This window comes from Montipora foliosa, chromosome 1 (assembly GCF_036669935.1).
Source record: "Montipora foliosa isolate CH-2021 chromosome 1, ASM3666993v2, whole genome shotgun sequence".
In the NCBI taxonomy this organism is placed as follows: Eukaryota; Metazoa; Cnidaria; class Anthozoa; order Scleractinia; family Acroporidae; genus Montipora; species Montipora foliosa.
Window position 1 is genome coordinate 30,516,087 of NC_090869.1, and position 17,500 is coordinate 30,533,586.

Here is a 17,500-nt window from a genome sequence, read left to right on the forward strand (position 1 = left end):
GTGGTCATACCTATCACAACGGCGTCTCTGAGCACATGGAGTTCTTCGGAGTCTCGAACCTCTACTAAGCGTTTGCAGATACGCTCATATTCTTGACGTTTTGTTGAAACTTTTTCTTTGCAGCATTCTTGGTAAAGTCGGAGCCAAAACAGGTAGAGTCTCCAACGATCCTCAAGGCAAAGATCCCAAATTTGCTTGACACTTGCAACCTTTCCAAAATGAAGAGGTTTCAGTTTCGATTCTCCTCTTAGAACTTTCATGTGGTCTTTGGAAAGACATGAAAACCACTGTTTATCTTGTTTGATACTAGGATTCTGTCCCACTATGAGCCCGAATTGGTTCTCTCCCAGCATTCGTTGCCTTTGAATCATGTCAGCATCTCTATCTACATCAATTCTGGCTCCCTTGTCTTCATCGGAAGCAATACTGGCACCGTTTTCAGGGCTTGTAGCACCTCTAGGCATGGTCTCATAGGAATTCTTCACTCCGAGCCAACTTTCCACAACTGACTTTCCTTGAGCTACATATTGAGACTCTTCCATTCTAAGCTGCTGAATGTGAATCCACCCTGCAAAGCCATTCAAGTCCTTCAGTGTCAGAATGCAACTCATGCTGCGTGCCAGTCGATCAGATGCTTTTTGAATGGCCTCCTGGCATTTCGCCATTTCTTCTTTGACACGACGTTGATTTTCAGAGTACGTTGTGTATTCGTTCAGATTATATGGTCGCAGATGCTCTGAGGAACTTCTTCCTCCAACCCGTATTATTCCTGTTTGATGAAACTTCAGGACGCCTTCGAGGAACTGGTCGAGCGCGTGGTTTGTGTAGCACACCATCAGCATTGATGACTTTTCTTCAGAATCCCAAACCCGTCTGTTGTCAAGAAGGGCTCTAACAATCTTCAAGCCTAGGTATGTTTTACCTATCAGAAGATAGAACATAAGGGGTGGTTTTTTAAAAACTAAATTATATGTTTAACTCTTTTAATTTCCTTGTTATCACCCCTTAGCATCTTTTTCTTACTCTCTTTCGTTTCCGTTTTCCTGGTTCAGCTACAACAATTTTAAAAGCAGCATTTCGTTACAACGCACGCTTACTCAGTGGTAGAATATAAATACCTGTTCCTGGAGGACCTTGTATCACTGAAAACTCCTTTGTGAGTGCACCCTTCAATGCTTCAAGTTGAGACGTGTTTAAGTGTACATCTTCAGCGTGAGGCCATGACTTTGTATCACTTATAGAAACCATGCTTGAGCCCTTTGAAGTTTCCATCTCAAAGGTGTCTTCCATGTCGTATAGAACCTGCCTCCTGCATCGAAGGTACTTAGGAGGCTTGACGTCAGAGTCACAGTGGACCAGGTACTCTTGAAAGGGAAATGCATCCGGTGTGATTTTCTTCAGCTGTTCCAAGATGGGTCGATAAGCTTCGAAGTATGCCGGCGATTCTACCATGACATACTTTTCACGTGTTTTGTGAGTACTTTCTAAATCACTTACAAACCGAATTTCTAGTTTGCCTGCCCTCAGATCTTCCGCTTTGCGGTTTGCTACGGTGGCAAATAGCATAGTTTTGAAGTTGTCCTTCGACAAGCAAAGGAATGACCCAAACAGCAATCGTTTGGAATGTTCCCAGGGAATTTTTCTGAGACGTTTCATGTCAAGGTGGATGCTGTGCACAATGCCTGCCCTTGTAAAAACTGAGGTCAAAATCTCAACGTTCTCGTAAATGTACAAATTTTGAGATCGTTCTCTTTCTGGGATATTCCTGATGATTTCTCTGATTCCTTCTCGGAGTGGCGACACAAAGTCTTCGCGAAGCAAGCGGAACTGAACATCTAAGTAGTCATGAAAATCCTTGTATTTCTCATTCGTTTCGACCTTGTTTCGTCGTAGAAAAGGCTTTTCTTCAGAGAAAATTTCTTTCTCTATAGGATAAATCGACATTTCTCTGAAATCATCCGGTGGTGGTTTTTCGACATCTATTCTCTTTGTCTTCTTCGGTTCTTGCTCTGCATTTGTTTTCTTTCTTTCCTCTACTACGAGTTCACGCCTTCTTTTCAGAAGCGATTCCACTTCTCTCTTAAAGTCCTCAACACCATTCATATTCATTTCGTCCAAGCTCCCACAAAGATTGTCGATTGGAATCTCGGAGCATAGCCGTGGGAATCTAACCAGCCATTCTCTGAAAAAGTCGATCAAGCTTCGTATAATCACACTCACTTCATCATCTGGCTTATCCTCTTGTATCATGGGCAGTTGAATAATGTATTTGGGCAAGTGATCACGCATAAGCGCAGATCCTTTACAAAGTGACATCACCTCGATTAAATTTTCCGTCATCAGTGTAGTGACGCACATCTTTCCAAAAATTTCTATGAGCAATGTCATCCAATCTTCCTTAATACTATCAGCGTTCACGAGCTTCTGGAAGCTGTCCCTGTATTTTAGAAGACTTACAGCAGTCTCTGAAGGATCTGTAGATTGTAGCTCTTTTAGTTTTCTGTAACCAAGAACTGGACCTCTTTGTGTAATTCCATATTGTTGTTGGCATTGTTGTTCGCCAAGGAATCCACCTTAAACAAAACAATTACGTCAAGGTACGGTTTTTCATGTTAAGGTCGTCCAACCTGAAGAAACTACTGCGCAGACATGGAGAATAAAGGACTCGCTATTGTATTTTCACGTTGTCGTGAAAACCTTTGTATCACGTTGCTGCTTCCCGCTAAGCAAATTAGTAACATTAAGCAGGAATCATACTTAGCTTGTAACTCTTTGGAGTAGCTTTCCAATTTAATCTCATTGGGAGGGATCTCAGACGCATGCGTATACTTGCAAAAGCTAATAGCTGCAGCACACAAAATCTTCATTGCTTATTTAATACCCTAATTATGTCACCATTTACATATTGTATGAAGGTTCTAGTTCCTTCTCGGACTAAACACCTAAACCAATACAAATACAATACAATCATGCAACCCGGCCTTTAATTACCCACGTAGCGTCCAGCGAGCTAAAAGGATCGTTCAAAATACGTACGTGATAACATTAAACAGCCTTAAAATACATAGATTAAGCCAAGCCTAAAAGCGGAGCTCCCTAGTTATTTATTCTTAATGCCTGTAGGGTTAGTGAAAATAAAAGGTTTCGAATTGTCCGCCTTTTGATGTTTCCGGTTGCCGCTTTAATAATTAAATCATTTTCTTTGCTTTCTTCTATAGAAAAATTCATTGCCTAACTAGTGAATTCCACGGTAAATTTTAAGCTAAAAACCGATATCGCATGAATCACGAAGCGATGAGTACGATATCAGTTTTTCGAGTGAACTTTACTTTGGAATTCACCAGTTTGGCAATGAATTTTTCTTGGACCGCATGAGTTTTAAAAGAAAACAAGTACACCCTCAGCGAGCGAACGGAAAAGGAAAAAGCCATTTCAGAGTCAACTTGCCAATAGCCAGCGAATAGGAATCACGCTAAAATTAGAAGCCATAAAAAGAACTTTGTCAGTTCAAGGTCAAATAAGAGTTTTACTGAAGTACTTTATTCCACTTTCTCTCTGAAAACGAGATCAGCCATATTTTGATGTTTCATTGAAACACGAATCATTACAACAAGAATCGGCAAATACGGCAATGCAACCAAGAAAGGACGAACTTCAAACAAGATCAGCTCCAACACCTAAATAACGTTTAGGTGCTTTAAACAAACTTCTGAAAACACAAGCTAATGAGATTTCCCCCTAATTTTACGAGAACTCATTGCGATTACGTGTTTATAACATAAGGGCAAAATTTTCTTGTCTCTGTCGAGGCACAACGAAAACCAGTTGGGCAAACGGATTTAAAAAGCACTTTTTCGCTCGCATTTTAGAGCAAAACAAACAAACAAATCAACTTTTTCTCTATGTCCAAAAGAGTACAGATAACTGTTGTTTAATTCCAGTTGACAATAAAAATTCGACTTTCATTCCTAAACAAAGGAAGAACCAATTAAACTACCTTTTAAAAATACGAATCCACTTTAAATAACGCATGCGTAAAAATAATAAGGTTTAGTGCCCAAGGAAAGAATTTGTGGAGCAGCTTCTTCCACTAAGTATGAGCTATTACTGGTATTCTGTTTTGTCGTTGTCGTTCTCTTTCGCTCTCCTTTCGTTTCTGTTCTAGACATAGGTCCTTCAAGCATCATGTAACCTTATCAGAGCTTATAAAGATATGCCAAAAATTGCAATACAGAGACAAAAGCAGCTCTAAGCAAATTAAAAATAAACACTCAGCTTTTAGTTTATGTCCCTCCGATACTTGACTTGAATAACTGCGTAGCCACCAGTGTGGACCACAGATATCATGATACGTCAAACTGGATTGAAACCAGCGAAAAATGCAGAAAGAAAACATCTTCCAAACCGTTTTCCACCTGAACACGAAAAGCGTTGACTGTGTAAGAACTATAGTTGATATAGTATGGCCGTGTAGCCGCGTCGAGCCACAGAAAGCGCACGAAAAATGAAGCCTCGTTTATGTTTAAGTGAGTTAACCTGGGTTGAGCCTGCAATCCAATCGAAAACCAGTACCTGGTCTTGAAAAAAACAATTGAGCTCGGTGAGTTCTAAGCTTGAGCCCGCGATATGGTCACGTGATGCTAGTCAGCGGATACCTTGTTTTGACAGGTGTCAATTGTTCAAAACATAGATGTCCAATGTCAAAGATGTATGCTGTAAACTAGCATGATACTGGTCACATTGGCATACATGGAGGGGTGGACATACGTATGTACGTACGTACGGACGGACGGTCGACGACGTAATGGCTATAAAACCAAGATTTCTCGCATCGATGGGTTACCACATTTTGTTAACAATGGTGCTCGGCGCGCGTGGAGCTCCGCTAACATAGAGAATTTAAAAAAACGTATTACGTTATATGTATTGCCGAACCAATATTACATGTAAAAGAAAATCCCTCCTGTTTCAAGGTCCTTAAATAAGGAACTCTTTACCGAACGACTTAAAGCCGTTTCAACTTTTAGTACATTTAAGCGTCTTTATCCTCAGTTCAGTTTTTATTCATCATTCAAACTGCTGCGCATGCCATGCTTTTATTATGAGTTCCTTTACACTGGGGGGATGTGTCAATTAACGTAATATGCCCTTAGGCTTCACTGAGATTTCCCTGTCACAAATTATTTTCTAATACCTTTGTTTACTTTTTATCCAGTTGTATGTACTAACTTCCTTGTCTCTTAATTATCTTGAACTAGATTTACTTATTACCCGACTGTATTGAATCTCTTTTGTTATGACTTTTGTTATAAGGATCGGAATTATCTGGAAAGTTCGCGAAGGTCAATGTCACGCAATTCCAGACTTTTCTAGAATTATCTGAGAATCTGTAGTATTCCAGAATTTTCTAGAACTGTGACTCATCAGTTTCAAAATAGTTTGGAACCCTGAGGTCACCAACTTTAACGTCTCTGTAACTACAACATATCCCATAAACTTTAACTCTCTGTTTGCGGCCCGTCAGGTAATAGATCATCAGCTGCAAGGCCGATGAAGAAAGACCATATGTGCCAAGTTTAGCCAGCAATAGACTGGGATCGATTAAGTCAAATGCTTTGCTAAGATCTATAGCAACTGCAACAACTGCTTCCCTTTTGTCTAGAGATCTCCTTACGTCTTCAGACATTTTCAGAAGTGAGAGCAGAACAGCAAGAGTGGTACTTTAAAACTCCTGACATATTCAATGATAGATGACTTTGAAAGGTGTGGTGGAATTGATCGTACATAACTCTCTCATTCTCTCTTCGGACAAAACCGTCAAGATTGAGATGGGACGATAGTTAGCTTTGTTTGTGTCCTCGTCTTTCTTTAAAAACGAGGGTGACAATACTGCATTTCCTCTCTTGTGGCCAGGATTGAGTATTGATGAAGAAGTTGAGTAATTTAATAATGTCGTTCACTATACCGGGGGCAGCGAGACGAAGCAAGCGGGAGGAGATACCGTCTACCCCAATGGCCTTCTTAGGGTCTAGGTTATGTAGAATTGTACTCAAATAGCTCGAACTGACGAGCACGAAAGTTGAAGTTGAATATAGTTTCTCTATCTGCTATGAGTTTAACACTAGCATGGGTAGTAAGATTCTGCGGATTCAAGGAGTTATCTACTTGAAACATACTTGAGAAGTGATCATTAAACATTCTCAAATGGAGTTATACAACTTTGCGTGTTCAAGACTTTGACCTTGGAAGGAAAGGCTTCATTATCAAATTGATAGGTTGCTAGAGAGAGTGCTTGGAATTGGATCTAATCAGTATGTAACACCGATCTATCACCTATTAAGTGATAGCGATAGGAACTTGTGGAATAGTTTTGTGGGCATTAACACCCTATTGTTGATCCCCTTCCGTCTACTTGATCCTACGTGTCAATACCAAAAACTGAGTTTAAAATGTGATCTGTAAAGTGCTGTTCATTTGATTGCTGATAATTGTTATTATAGTCTGTGACTGAAATTCGAGTTTTGGCATTCATATAATAATTAATAACAACATTTGTATATTATGTTGCTTTCCATAAGAAAATATTAATAGAAAACAGAAATACCTTGAAGTGCTCTTAAATCATCATAATCTACAACATCAGACACTGTGAATAATCCCTGTGCAGAAGACCTTTATTCACCAAGTATATGAAACCAAACTACAACGAGTGGAATTAGGAAGTAATTTAACCACCGGTTTTGTGCAAATTTTAAGGTCTTCAGATTAGGGAAATTATCAGAATTCAATTACAAAAGCTAGTGAAATTATTTCCTAATTACAAAGGTGTACCATTTGATTACCTTTTAATATTACACCAACAATCGTGGGTTTTTGACTTGTTTATTGTGTCCGATCCAACTGATCGAAAAGCGTTAAGCATACACTTTTTATGGATAAACAGTAAAGTGAATTGCTGGACAAAGAAGCCCTTTAGATGCTTTGGTGCTGTTTATAAGATGTCGTAAGATTTAGTTGCTGTCAAATCATGATGATCTTCCTTACTTAATTGGCCATAACTAGACATGACGAAAAACTACGCTTGTGAAATGCTTTTGTCTTCGGACAAAATAAGTTTTGAAGGGTTAACTATTACTAAAAGTTTATTATATGGCCAAAACAAATTGACTGAAAATGCACAAAGTTAACTGAACCAGAAAGAACTGACAAGCACTTAGCTGCCGACAACATAACACGAACCTTGCCTTTTCCGTTGCCGTTGCCGGTTTATTCGTAATTTCACATGTAAAGTTCGGCAGGTATTTTTTGCAGGTTGCAGGTTGCAGGTTGCAGTTTGAAATTTAATTATAACTCGATAGACTTACCGTGACTGTTACATGAATAGCTAACCTTAGGCCCAAAAACTTTTTCTTTAGGCCTAATTAGGCCTAAGGTTAGCTTTTCATGTAACAGTTACGGTAACTCTATCGAGTTATAATTAAATTTCAACCTGCAACCTGCAAAAAATACCTGCCGTGTAAAGTTATTAATAAACACTGAAATTTCGCACCAAAATTAAGGAGTCATTTGTCACCCATGTTGCCTAACTTCATGGCCGAGTTGATCAAAAGCCATATCACTTTATCCATAGGATATGTTACTATCCAGAATACTAAATAAACTTCACTTTAAACGCTGGAGAGATGTTTTGTATACGCCTTTTACGGGCTTATAATGTGCATGCATATTCACGGTTAAGCGAGCAAATACTAAAATCTCTACAAAGATTGAAACGGTCGGATAATGACGTATCCACCGAATAAAGTTATCCGACCTAGTGGCTTTTGCAATGAAGCAGCAATGTTCTTTGCGCTAACGATTTTAGCAACTCAGGGCCAGAGGTGGTTTGATGCTACTGGTGCTCGAAGGACAATGAATTAAGCTTATAGAGTTGCGATTCAAGACTCTTGAATCGGGTCTTGAATCACACGTTTTAAATTTTATTCATTTTCGTTTTCAAAGTAGATTAACATATGAAATCATGTCTGAAAGTCGAACTGGTTGTAATGTGAACCTAAATCGACTTATAAAGTGGAATGCGTTGTGCTTCGATATCGATAGTTCAATAAGGTAAGTAAGGTATAGTGATACTGGGACAAAAAGCAGGAAAATACCTGGCCGTGATGTGTTTGCATCCCTTCCCCTTCCTCGTCCACGACTTCCTCGCCATCTTCCTCTCGCATGTTTTCCGCGTTCCATGCAGCTGGAAGTTCTCTAGTCTTTTTGCAAAAGCAATGTTTTCCTTTAGTGAGGAATTTTGACAGAAATTTCAATTCTATTCTTTATTATTGGAAGCCAAACAATTCGAGGATAAAGAAATTCAACATTTTTTTCTGGTGGTTTCTCGGAAAGGGAGGAAGCAGTTCGCGGAAACAACCACTGCTGCGTGACATAAAATTATTGGTCAGCTGAGACAAAGCTGTCTCGGCATAGATTAGCTTCAACATACTGGAATGGTTTGGATTTGTTTCATTCGGGATCACAAATTTGTTGCAATTTTTCCTTTGCATTCCCTGAGTTTCGAAATGATCCCAGGGTTTTTGTGGACGCATATAGCTGTAGTCAACTTTATTTAGTCAATTTTAACTGTTGTGTGACACCATGAAACGCATTATGTCTAAAGCGTGTAATCGAATACTTCCGGCTCCCTTAGCCCCGGGGGGGGGGGGGGGGGGGGGGGGGGGGGGGGGTACTCCCTTATGAGACCTTAATGGGGACGTGCGGCCCGATAGGGTATGGTTTTCAGGGTGTTTTGTCTTGAGCGGGGTATCTATTTCATCAATTTCTGTATTAAACAGGGTATCGCTACATGACCTAATGGCTTAAACAGGATAAACATAGATGTATGTTTGTTGGGCTTCTGAAGAACGAAGCACATTTAAATGAAGTAAAAATAATCTGCAAACCTAAGGTCCGCGAATGGACGCTATTGATATTCATTGTACTATGAAATGTAGCGGTTTATAAACCTGACCACAGCCGGCACCCCCCCTGATTACGGGCCTGTGACTCAATTTGCTTTCTTTGTCATTTATGACTATGCCCTTAACTCTCGCATTTTTGTGAAATGCTTCAGCCATTATTTCCCAAACAAGGACAAACAGATAAGAAGACAAAAGGCAGTCCTGTCTTACACCTCTACTAAGCTGAAAACAAATTGCTCGTCCAACCGTTATTCAGAGTGAAACTTTCAATATCAGCGTAAAATACTTTTATCCAGTTTAATTATCAGAATTGGTCCAAAATCAAAGTGTTGAAGAGTTGATTATCCCGAGAAAGGGTTATTAGGAAAATGACTACCTTGAACAACTTCCTTGAAATTTTGAAGCCAGTTTATCTAGAATATCACTTTAGCGAAGATTTCATTGACGTCACCTATTGTCATTAACGTGCCAACCAGAGTCTCATTGGCTGTCGAAACAAACAGTATTTTGTTCCGATAGTTGGCACATTTGAACAGATATCATCCATATGTCTTCTTAAAGATAACCAGTATGCTAATCAGACAAGTGTAAACGATAACTTCAGAAAAATATTGAACAATTATTCCATGAGCGCACGTTGGATATGACATGGTAAATAGTCAACGAGGCACGTAACGCCGAGTTGGCTATAACCAGTGTCATATCAAACAAGCGCCTATGGAATAATTGTTTTATTAAATTCCTAAAACTCCAAAAGTTTGGAAGTACGAAATACGAGCGAAAAAAGCGAGAAATCCGAGCGAAATCGAAAAAAGTTGATGAAGATGCGATGTTGTGTAATACCTGGAGGTCAGACAAACGCAGGCTCATCACAAAAAGGAGTGCACAGGGAATCCCCAAGGCCAACAGAAAAGATCGGGTGGGATTTTTTGCGCAGGGGCCATGCTAATCTTGTCTGTATCGTTCCAATTTTAGTACATGTGCTGCCGAAGGAAGCACTCTTATGGTATAGAGTAAGAGCTTTATATATTTTCTTGCGCTAGGCGTAAAATTACAAATGTAGTTTCGGGTTACACTTGATTGACATTCAAGTGACCGATAAGTGCACCGCACGCAGGCGCATCAGGTAAGTTGACAACCAAAAGCAAATCTCTGTACCTGGAAAAAGTACGATAAAGTTTGATGGGCATCGACTCAAAGCTTACCCTAAAAAATGAACTTTTCCATCTACATGCTTCTGACCTCTGTAAAACAAACGCTCGCTAAGGAAATGTCAAAATATCATTCGCCATGTTGAGGGAAATTTGCAACATCTGTATGGGTTGCAAATTTGTGATTTGGTTAGTGCGCCCAGGCAGCGTTTATTTTTGCATGGTTCTCCTGACATGCTTCTCTTTAAATGAAATATAACCCGTAAGTCAACCAAGTGTACATAAACTGCCTGGAACGAACGTGTTTCCCCAAACCGTCAGAATTACCATAATTGCCAGTGTTCAATTGTTTTTTGTGGACAAGTATAGGTCAGAGTACTGATTATCATGGCGGGATCCAAGTCACTGGTTTGAAGTCGTTAAAGTACCGAATTTGTGATCTGAGTGTGGAGGCATTTCTCATTAACACTGGCAATTGAGTCGATAATGACAAAAACCAAAGCGAGTCTCGGCAAGTGGATATTTAAACTCTTTAATATCTACAGTTTTTCTTAATACAATTTATATAAATGATAATTATACCATCCTCTTGAAAGTTCTAGGATTGATTTTTCGTAAGAGGCAATTTTCAACAATTTTCAGGGAATTCAAGGCGTTAAATTAATTCCAGCTGCATGAGTAAAATCGTTCCATATTTCGCTTTACAAAGCGCCCTTGTCCACGTTCACACAGGGTCACCTTGTTCTCACTAAACAGGTAATCATACAAAAAAAAATGTATTTAATCTTCATTTTTTGTTAACTGTCAATTCATACACATTTTTAACCGAAAAATGCAAAGGGAAGAGATTTCTCCAAACGTAATAAAAATACTGCAAAATGCAATGCAGTGCAATTGAAAAGGTCACTAATGCAGGGCCGTGGAATGTCGGAAAAACTGAGGGGGGCACAAAGATTTAAGCAACTGGGGGCATGGGTGTGATGCCCCCATGTGATGCCCCCCCCCCACCCCCCCCCCCCCCTCCCCACCATGAAAAAGACAAGAAAGTACATTTCGCAGCATTTTGGACTAGGTAGGATTACTTATTGGAACTACACTATCCCTGGTATTCCCAATAAAAATCTAAAAATCATCGATTGTCTTGTACAGAGTCATTCCACTAGTACTTCCACACCTCTTCAGCAAAGCAATGGATATTGAAAAATTACAAAACAAAACAAGGGCTATGTCTGAATCTTGAACAATATTTCATCTATAAGAGTCATCATAGTAAATTTGTAGTTACTCTACCAGGAACCCATTACCTGCACTAGACTGTCTGAGTTTCCTTAGAGGAATACGTAGACTTAATCGGCAAAACACCGCCGGCATACATACTTCCACTGTAGTGCAGCCACGGGTCGCGATCAAACCACCCCGACTAAAAGGACCTATTCCTGTTGCAGTAGGACTTTGAAGGACTAGCTTTCTAAGCAGAGGAAACTGGAAACCAACTGCTTCAATAGACTCAACAGCAGCATAATTCTGGCCGCTTTCAGAACTCCTCTCTGACATTTCTGCAGGGCAAGACGTTTCTACTTTCTCATCGTAGAGGTTTGCCTTATTATCATCCTGGGCCCGGTTGTTCGAAAGCCGATTAACTTAATCCAGAATTAGCGTTAACTTGTGTTTCATGTTTTCAACTTTTTGGTGAAAGTTTCTTTTGCTTATTTTTGTTTTTCAAGATTTACTTCGTCTAATGGTTTTGCCAAATATCAGCGTTGAACAACATTTGGGAGTAGAGAAATAAACTCCTTGCTTAATTTTTACTCTGGGATTAGCGTTAATCGACTTTTGAACAATCGGGCCCTTGGGCCTTACCCAGCGACTCCTGCTTCGATTCTCGGGGTTTTTGAGGGAACATTGCTGAGTTTAGATCACGTTCCAAAGACGAATCCAGTAATGAGGAGAGATGTCAAGACGATTTGACACATTTATATTTGCCACATTTCTTACTTGTTTTTTAAACTGGTTTTTGCTGTTGTTTTATATCACCGAATAAAAGAAGTAAAAATACGAACTGGGGAAATGGTACTGTAATTAAAGTTTATCAGTTTATCCTTTTCAAATTTCTGGAAGAACCCCCCCCCCCCCCCGGCCCCTCCCCTTGCTACCGCCCTATAATGAGAATTTTAAGAAGCATTTGATCATGAGGTTGACGGTGGGGTCTGTCTGTGACCTAAGGTCATGCATGCAGATTCTCCGTAATGATACCTTTTATTGCAAATGGCCGTTGATTGGATTGTGTGTGTATGAATCATATCTGTAAATGGTAAACAGATGATATCAACATAGCCATCATTGATCATAGCTGTGGCTCGATCGGTTAAGAACTGAGCAGTGTCGTTTTAAAATAACACTTATCAAGAGATCATGATCTCTTGCACTTATTTAACTTATTCATAAAGCAAAATACGTCTCTTTACGAGACAATACTTCTTGTTTCCAATTCAAGTCTCTTCCTTTTCTGAAGGAAGATCCTGCTTTTTGGACAATCCACAAAGGGAACCCTTTCCTGTGTCCATTTATTTGGCATGATATCTAGGAATACCTTAGTTCTTTAGGCAACTAAGAAATCTACGGCTAAAGAATCCCCGTTTCATGATTCCGCTGTCCATTTTACTATTTTTCCCTAACCCACATTTCTAAGAAACGATGCCAATTACGAGACGACGCCAAGTGTTCTTGGAATCCAGAACAATCTTGGCTAAAACTACTTGGGATATGGGTCTCCTGCGTTGAATTCTGAGAAAGTATTTCGAAATCAGTCACTTTTACAGAGAATATGGAGTAAGATACTACTTTTATTTGTCGCATTTCTCAGCATTTCGTAGTAGCTGCTCCTACCCCGGGTGCTGCAAAGGTAAGCATCTATCCTGCGCATTGAGGTGTGTACGACAATTCAACAAAAGTTTAAAATGTGATCACCAAAATAAGCAGAATTCTTCCACCCAGAAAATAATCGAACTTTTAGTTATTTCTAGTATTTATTATGTCAACTGTGCTCTTGATCAACTTGCTTAAAAAATCTGAAGTCCTAGGCGGACCAAATTATTCGCGAACGAAAGTCTCTTGGAGTTTCACCTAAGATGTTTCGAAATAATTGCCGTTTAATCATAACTATAGAGGAGCTGAATATTAACTGCCATCAGAACTTGTTTCAGTTAACTTACCTTAAAAAGGATTACAGTCAGACATAACTCGCCGTCGACAAAACCTACTTTCTTCTCGAGGCACTGAGGCCAACAAATTCGAGCTTATATCAGTGGTTGTTTCAGTCTATCAGTTCAGTTGTTCTTCAACTTCACATCTTGCCGCGACGGTCTTTAAAATTTTAAGTTCAATTTCACTTGTTTAAATCTTGGAATAACGCACCGAATAGCCTGAGCATAAGAACTTTTATATTCTGGGCGGGTGAGGAAGGAGTCTCCAGCAATCTTAAGGAAAAAGAAATTAACTTAAGCGTTCATATTTTGCACAGAAGAATTTACAACAACTGAGCTCTCTCGTCGATCGATCTAGACAAAGAAGCAAATTTTATCTATATACTTTTCTTGCAACGTTTTTCTTATCTTCCCACCTTGACTCGGCATTTTTCGTGTAGATTTGCGGCTGTCTTCTTCGTTGCTATTTTAACTTTCTTTTCTTTGTCATCCCGGTTTTTCGATTATTCGGAGAAAGAAAAATACTCAGTTAGCGGAGCTCCGCGCTCGCCGAAGGTGAGCGCGCGCGCGTGCGGAGCACCATAGTTAAGAAAATATGGTAACCCATGCAAGAAATGTTGGTTTTATAGCCATGACGTCATCGTTCGTCCGTACGTCCGTCCGTACGTCCACAAATCCATGTATGCCAATGTCACCAGTATCACGCCAGTTTACAGCATACATCTTTGATATTGGACATACATATTATGATCAATAGACACCTGTCGAAACAGGGTATCCGCTAACCAGTATTACGTGACCATATCGCGGGCTCAAGCTTAGAGCTCACCTAGGTCAGCTGTAGTTTTTGAAGTTGACCACTAACCAGGTACTAGTTTTCAATGGGATTGCAGGCTCAACCCGGACTAAAACGAAGCTTTATTTTTCGCGCGCTTTCTGTGGCTCGACGCGGCTACACGGCCATACACTGCAAGATTTATTAGGTTTACTATTATTATGCACTATTTCAGACAATAAATAATAGACAGAAGTGAACTGGCAAAATAGATAGTACAGATAAAAATTAAATTAACAATAGTAAATTAAGAAATTGACATAAATATACATCAAAAATTTACATCAGTGAGTTGCATCTAAGGAGTCTAACATTAAAGTACATCAGTAAAACTCTTTACTCATGCGGTTCAAGAAAATTCATTTCCAAACTGGTGAATTCCAAAGTAAACTTCACTCGAAAAGCCAATATCGCACTCATCGCTTCGTGATTCATGCGATATCGGTTTTTAGCGGCAATTTACCGTGGAATTCACTAGTTAGGCAATGAATTTTTCTAGAGAGGAAAACGAAGAAAATGATTTAATTAAGCATCAACCGGAAACACCAAAACGCGGACAATTCGAACCTTTTATTTTTACTAACCCTACAGGCAGTAAGAATAAATAACCAGGGAGCTTGGCTAAATCTATATATTATTTCTCGTTTGTATCTAACGTATCCATGCATATCCAGACAGTGATGTTTGTCTTTGGGAGAGAAGATGTGAATGATTTCGTTCACTATCAAGGAACAATGACCATCAGTTACATTTGCAAATATTTCCTCTATTGTTATTAAACTGACATTTAAGAACGAATCAAGCTTCATTTTTTTATAAACTTGATGATTAGCGCCTCAAGGGTCCTTCAGTGACAAGTATCGTAGCAGGTTACTGAAACCAGGACTAAACAGATTGCATAGTACGGTCTTAACTGTGGACAAACAGGTAAAGGCCCAGTAATACCGGCAACATTTTTCGTGCAACTTGTCGCGCAACAACGTTGCGTTGCAAGCTGAGATGGTTTGTTGCGCGTATTACCACCTTCTTGCGCAACAAATTTTCATGTTGCAAAAAGTGACGTCTACTTCTCGCAACATAAAAATTTGTTGCGCAAAAAGGTGGTAATACGTGCAACAAGCCGCTCAACTTACAACGCAACATTGTTGGCCGACAAGTTGCACGAAAATGTTACCCACATTACTGGGCCTTAAGAAGTGTAAGCTATTCCGTGACAGCACGAATGATTCTCCTGACCGTCTATTTCCAAAGGGCGAGAGAAATAAGACTTCCACTTTTTGTCAGTTTTACAATTAATATTTCATCGCTCTCTTTGCGGGTTATCAAAACTTCTTTCTCTTTGCACAACAAAAAAATGCAAAGCGAATGTTTGTTTCAACTTTATCAGTGCTGGTTTTGTGTATTTTGTTCCTGATTAAAAAACTAAAATTCTTAATTCGACTTCATAAAACCACTCAGGGTTTCCGAGTGAGACTTCAAGTAATGAAAATATCAAGAATGAACGATTGCGCGTTGGAACCGTTCATTCGTGATAGTCCCTGAAGTGTTTTAGGTATAGCCTGCGAGCATGAAAGCTCTGCCTTATAAGGATGGCAAGTGATTGAGAATCGTGATACATCACGGGCAGGCAAACAGACACAAATACATGAAGGTAGCCATGAAAGCACTTCCCAGGGTACTTTTCGGGCAACTGCTTGAATCTTCAGCAAACCTGTTTATAGGAAAACGTAAACGATTAACCACTTCGTTGTTTTTTTTTCCCGAAGGACCATGACAAAGAGACAGAAACAGAAATGGAGGCAAAACTTTGATAAACATGAAAGGAATCGCGAAAATCCTGAAGGTAATTTGATGCAACCGCTATTAAGTTCATAAATTCAACAGCTTGCGCATGGTAACTTACTGTGTACTAATCTTCTCCACTAAAACTGTAACTTTTGAAACCAGAAAAATCATTCCTGGAGGTCTTAATAACATTCCTTTGATGTTAATGTCAATTATCGGCGACTGCTGAAATGCATTTAAGTCTCCTCCTTCTGCAAGGGAAACATTACTTTATCAAACCTGTTTCAAAACGGACACTACTTTCACTTAACAGCAATATCATGGTATCATATCAAACATCAATTATTGCCGAAAAAGATTCGGTCATTTTTGTGACGTAAAAGTTACCTTGGCAACAGGAAAGCCCGGCAAAAACACCCCATATTTTGGCTTTAGCTGCTCATATTTCAAAAACGAACTCGGTGACCCCCATTTTTTATTTCTGAAATGTAATTGTTACGTGTTGAAATTAAATTCAGGCTAATTTTACTTTTAACCTAGGTTGATTTTTTCAACTTAGGTCAAATTTGTTCAACCTAGGTTATTATGAACTGTCTAAAAAAGGTTTTTCCCTTTTCTTGGGGAGGTAATTTTAAGAAGGAGCCAGGATTTTTTGAAGGAATAAATAAAAAAATAATGAAAAAAATAGAGCTTTTCCTTGCCTTCCGTTCTTCTTCCACTTACCGTCTCTCCTTTTCCTTCTCTTCTTCCTTACTGTTCCTTACATTACTACCAACGGACTGTGCCACTTACCTTGAGTTTCCACAACATTCCATGTCGCTCCAAGGATACGAACCATCCCACCACTAGTTGCAAGAAGTGGGCTCTTGATTCTCAAGGACAAATCGTCAAAATATTGCACGAAGTTTATTTACGTCGCTATGCAAAATACACCAGGAACAAGGCATCATTTCTAGTTTCGATAACAGACCGATTTTCCTTCTCATGTGCAAACAGATCTGAATGATATTTGTAAAATAAACTGTAACTGTTCTAATTAGGAGCGTGTAACTAGTGTAACTAGTTCTCTTCATGTTGAAAATCATAACTCACATTATTCGTGGGTATTTTCTCTCAGATATAAGGAAACATCAGGACTTGCTAAGACACTAGAACGTCTATTCTGGATCGTGCGATCTCGAAGTTTTAATCTGACAAAGGAAAATAATATGTGAGCAAAGTGATGACGGACTCTTGCCGCAAACAGAACGTTCGGACTGTGAAAAAAGGATGGTGGCACGGGTAAATAGAACAACGAAAGATAACCTGTGCAGTTTAATCAAAGAAAAGACGTTGTCACCAAACTACTGGTGTCATTATCTTGGAGAAACCGCTTGTAAAAAAACATAACCACTCACAGAACCATTGCCAAAATGCCATATGAAGTGGTTTTCCGAATCCCTCGGAGAAAAGAAATCAAAAAGTCACACCTACATCAAATACAGAGCAAGAAAATGGTCAACAATTTGAAAAGTGGATGAGCCAGACATTGAAGGAGAGTCGTGTCTGACACTTGCAAACTGC

At 39.4% G+C, this 17,500-nt stretch overlaps 2 protein-coding genes and 1 pseudogene across 2 annotated transcripts in view; 1 reads left to right on the forward strand and 2 right to left on the reverse strand.

Annotated features, from left to right (window-relative positions):
• Positions 1–8,424, reverse strand: part of LOC137996427 (NFX1-type zinc finger-containing protein 1-like) — a 17,765-nt gene extending 9,341 nt beyond the window's left edge. Inside the window, exons 1-3 of the mRNA XM_068841817.1 lie at positions 8,154–8,424; positions 1,119–2,573; positions 1–922 (exon numbers count right to left, since the gene is read on the reverse strand). The exon at positions 1–922 is cut by the window's left edge and continues 1,585 nt beyond it. Coding sequence (XP_068697918.1) covers positions 1–922; positions 1,119–2,573; positions 8,154–8,238 — 2,462 coding nt within the window. The 5' untranslated portion in view covers positions 8,239–8,424. The remainder of the gene's footprint in view (positions 923–1,118; positions 2,574–8,153) is intronic.
• Positions 8,425–9,892: 1,468 nt separating this feature from the next.
• On the reverse strand, positions 9,893–9,962 carry LOC137982551 (U6 spliceosomal RNA; annotated as a pseudogene).
• A 2,866-nt stretch (positions 9,963–12,828) lies between these two features.
• The window catches only part of LOC137996451 (NFX1-type zinc finger-containing protein 1-like), a 24,862-nt gene continuing 20,190 nt past the window's right edge, over positions 12,829–17,500 (forward strand). Inside the window, 2 exon segments of the mRNA XM_068841876.1 lie at positions 12,829–13,016; positions 15,919–15,995. Coding sequence (XP_068697977.1) covers positions 15,923–15,995 — 73 coding nt within the window. The 5' untranslated portion in view covers positions 12,829–13,016; positions 15,919–15,922.